This window comes from Pituophis catenifer, unplaced genomic scaffold, assembly GCF_029215685.1.
Source record: "Pituophis catenifer annectens isolate HBS135680 unplaced genomic scaffold, rPitCat1.0.hap2 SCAF_4, whole genome shotgun sequence".
NCBI lineage: Eukaryota > Metazoa > Chordata > Lepidosauria > Squamata > Colubridae > Pituophis > Pituophis catenifer.
The window spans coordinates 24,170,625-24,174,929 of record NW_027256884.1 but is presented as its reverse complement, the minus strand read 5'-3'; the positions used below and the strand labels follow the sequence as shown (position 1 = coordinate 24,174,929).

The 4,305-nt window shown below is 54.1% G+C and overlaps 1 protein-coding gene across 1 annotated transcript; it reads left to right on the top strand.

Annotated features, from left to right (window-relative positions):
• Positions 1-668: 668 nt before the first annotated feature.
• Positions 669-1,529, top strand: SOX21 (SRY-box transcription factor 21). The gene has a single exon (XM_070943246.1). The coding sequence runs from the start codon at positions 669-671 to the stop codon at positions 1,527-1,529; it is 861 nt and encodes a 286-aa protein (XP_070799347.1).
• Positions 1,530-4,305: the final 2,776 nt, after the last annotated feature.

The following is a 4,305-nucleotide window of genomic DNA, read 5'->3' as shown; positions in this document are numbered from 1 at the left end:
AGGAAAGCGGGGAGCAGGCGGAGGGGAGGAGCGCCCGGCTTCTTCGGCCGATTCCAGGGCAGCTCGGCCATGGCAGGCGGGGAAGGGCGCCTCCTCGCCTTCTCCAAGTAGCTGGAGCCTTTGGCGCGGGCAGGTGCCGCCGGCCTGGAGAGCAAGAGGAGCAGCTCGGCCTTGCTGGGACCGGGACGACTCCTTTGAAAAGCTGGATTGACTTGGCGGCGGATTGAGCCGCGGCTTCCCCCTCGACGTCGCCCGGTCCCTCGGCTTGATCGAAGCCGGGCTTCCTCGCTCCTCTCCACTCTCGTCTGGGCGGGCTGTCGAACGCCCTTCCCTTCTCTTCCCTTCCCCAGCCGGGAGCAAAGCAAGAAGCTGGGCGGACTTGAGTTTTTTGGGGAGTTTTTTTTTTTTGTGTGTGTGTGTTTTTTAAAGGGACTTTTCTGCTACCTTGGCGGGGCGGAGAGCCTCGACGGCAGAAGAGCGGAGGGTCAAGGCGACGGTGCGAGGATCGACCCCACCCCACCCCCCGCGAGGAGGAGGAGGAGGAGGAGGGTGGGGGAGGCAACCTCGGATCCGGCCCCGCAGCCACCATTGATTTCCTGCGGGTGGCTCGCAGCGACGGGCTGGGCGCTGCTGCCGCCGCCGCCGCCGCTGCCGCTGCCGCCGCGGGCATGGCCAAGCCTGCGGACCACGTGAAGCGGCCCATGAACGCTTTCATGGTGTGGTCGCGGGCGCAGCGGCGCAAGATGGCCCAGGAGAACCCCAAGATGCACAACTCGGAGATCTCCAAGCGGCTGGGCGCCGAGTGGAAGCTGCTGAGCGAAGCCGAGAAGCGGCCTTTCATCGACGAGGCCAAACGCCTGCGGGCCATGCACATGAAGGAGCACCCGGACTACAAGTACCGGCCGCGGCGGAAGCCCAAGACGCTCCTCAAGAAGGACAAGTTCGCCTTCCCGGTGGTGTCCTACGGCTTGCCCGACGTCGCCGACCCTCACGTCCATCCCCTCGGGCCGCATCACCCGGGCCTCAAAGCCGGAGCCCTCCACGGCCACGAAGCCCTCCTGGCCAACCCGGAGAAAGCGGCCGCCGCCGCCGCTGCAGCCGCCCGGGTCTTCTTCCCTCCCTCCGCCGCCGCGGCGGCTGCAGCGGCTGCGGCCGCGGCGGCGGGCAGCCCTTACTCGCTGCTCGACCTGGGCTCAAAAATGGCAGCGGAGATGTCGTCGTCGTCGGCGGGCTCCGGTGGCGGCGGCGGTTCGACGGCCGGACTGCCCTACGCGGCTTCCTCGCTGGCTTACCCGACGGCTGGAGGTGCTTTCCACGCCGCCGCGGCTGCAGCCGCCGCCGCCGCGGCCAGCGGGGGCCACAGTCACTCGCACCCGTCTCCGGGCAACCCCGGCTACATGATCCCCTGCAATTGCAGCGCCTGGCCCAGCCCGGGACTCCAGCCGCCCCTGGCCTACATCCTGCTGCCCGGCATGGGGAAACCTCAACTGGACCCTTACCCGGCGGCGGCCTACGCCGCGGCCCTATGACAATCAGCGCCCTGATGAGGAGCCCGGTGCCGAGAAGGACTGCAGCCGCAAGTAGAGCGCCGGCCGTCAGCCCCGCCTGGCTCCCCGCGAGAAGCCCGCAGCCTGGCCCCTTGGCTCACCCTCTCTGCAGCTCCTGAGACGGGAACCTACGTCGGTGACCTCCCGGCTTGCTCCCCGGCATGGCTGGAGGGACCGAGAAGTCGCTGCTTCCTCGAAGTTTCCTTCCCGGGAAGATCCCCACGCCCCTTGCCAACTTCTCGCAAGACCCGGTTCCGACGATCTTGGGAGTTGCTTTGCTTTCCGTTCCATCATCTCTACACCCCCCCCCCCACGCCCGCTTTCCTCTCCTCTCTCCTTCGCCCCCAAACCCACGTCCTATGCTCACCCGCAGTTCCGAGTATATGTTAGCCAAGTCCCCATCCCGGCCCCGACGTATTCGCGAGGGTTTCTTTTCTATCTGTCTGGATGCTACGGAGCAAAAATAAGAGTTTGCATCCCCCGCCCATACCAAAAGCAGAGCCCTTGTACAAGACAGAGAAGTAGTAAGGAGGCGCTTAACCCTCCCCAGAAAGAGAAACCGGCTGCTCGCTCTTTCTCCTGCCATCCACGCATCTCACCTGAAGTTTGTAAAATGTATACCTGTCCGTGAGAACTTTAGGTCTAAGGCTATATGATTTGAAAACTGTGGGTTTGGGGTTTTGGCTGCGATCCTACGCCCACGTTGGCTCGATGCTAGGTCTGGCTGCCTTCAAAGGGACTTGCTTCCAAGCAGACGAAGGAAGAGAGGAGGGGGGAATAAAATCCGTAAGGCTCACCCTCACGTCTCAAGTCAGATTCAGACGGCTGCGAGTCAGTCAAAACTGCGAGTCACTTTTCCTGGTTGCCATTTGAGTTCGAGGCTTTTCTTTCTTTTTTTTAAAAAAATCGGACTTCCTATTTGAGGGAAATAATATATTTATTATGGTGTCAATGTATCTCAGTCCTGCGTGTTCAAGAGAAGACACTTACCCCTTTTTCCCCCCTCCCTAACTCCATCACCTTAAAAAAAAAAATCGGGTGTTCTCATGTGATTGGCAGTCACTCCGCTTGGGTGGGTGGGAGAAATCTTTATTTTTTTAATAAAAGCATAAATATTCAGTTGCAAATAATGATTTTTGCAGGAGGAATCAAGCTCATTTTAAACAATTCCCTCCATCGCAACAATTTTCTTTTACTTTTGTAATGTGTATATTTGGATTAATGTTTGTGAATCAACTTGCTTAAACAGTACTTAGGGATTCTTTCTTTCTTTCGTTCTTTCTTTCTCCTTCTGTAATATAAAGTTTTTTGGAAAAAAAGTTTTTTTTAAGTATTGGTTTTAACATTTGACGTGTATAAATGAGTTTGCTGGTGTGCTCTAATTTAAAATTAGACGTCTAAGATATATCTGTACAATTAGACTCCGACTTACCACTCTGTTCATTTTGGAACAAAGAGTTTAAATAAAAGCCTGAAGCAGGGAAAAGAGAAAATCCTCTATTTCTTGTTGAGTTACTTACAAGATGCTAATCTCAATTGCCCTTACCTGCCTAGGCCAGGGGAAATGTAAGGTATACTCCAAAGGCAGGCTTTGTTTCACTTTTGAATGGATTGACTAGGAAATCTAAATCAGACCATTGTGGCCTGATTTATCCCATTTGAAATCGTGAATGGGAAAGACGATTTAAAAAAAAAAAAAACCCAATACTTCTGTTATCATTTGAAAAGGGAAAGGAGATTAAAAAGAATCAGCATTCATGAACTCACTTGGATACACAGCCAACTTGGGGCTGGTTCCACAGAATCTCTTCAGAGCTGAAAACTTGTTTGACTGCTCTTTAACCCCCCCTCACTACCACAGAGCTTCACAAACCCGCATGATTTATTCAGGTGTCTTTTGGGTGGTTTCTTATTTTCACAAAGATCTTATTCTGGATTTAAAGGTCCCCCCCTCTACTGCAGATTCTTCAGGGTTAGGCCCCAAAATATTTAAAAACAAACAGCCACCACCCGACCAATGTGAAGCTCTGAAAGACAGATGTGTGGGGGTCCTTGAAACCAAAACAAGAGTGACTCCCAGTGAAATATGCTTAGGATTCTGTCACTGATTTCTTTGTCAGGCTGATCTCTCTCCCGGGCACTTCAGGCTGCTACCCTTTGCACACTTGCTGGGAAGTTTAGTTCGAGGGCGGGGAAGTTTCCCCCGAGAGACAGTGGCCTACTTGGGGAAGGAGCTTCCTGAAGTTCCAAAGCCTTTCGTGAGGCCTAACTTGTTCTTCATTCATGTGGGAAACAAGAGTGGCAGATCCCTGGATTTATGAGATTTGATTAAAGCAAATAGGGGGATCCACAGGGTACCAAGACCTCGTGGGCAAAGTCCTGGTTACTGGGTAGACTCTTATTGGTCTTCTCACTAGCGCCTGTTGAAAAGGATTTCTGCATCCCTTCATTGTCTACCCTGGGCGTGCAAAAAAACACTTTCTCTCCCCTAGGTGCACGTTAACTGGTATTGGGGAGGGGGAGGGGGGAAGAGGCGGCCGAAGATAGATTTGAAGGAATGTTTCATGGCCTAGCTCAGCTCATTAAAATGATCCTCTGTTCTGTTGCCTCCCGCATTTCTTTTTGCAGGTTCTAAGTGAATTCATATGGTTTGGAGAGATTATGCAAAACTAATTCGGACAGTCCAGGGGTAATTAGCCCTGACACGGTTAATTAAATCCTTTCAGGCTCTCCACTTCCACCCTCTTTAGTGGCAGCA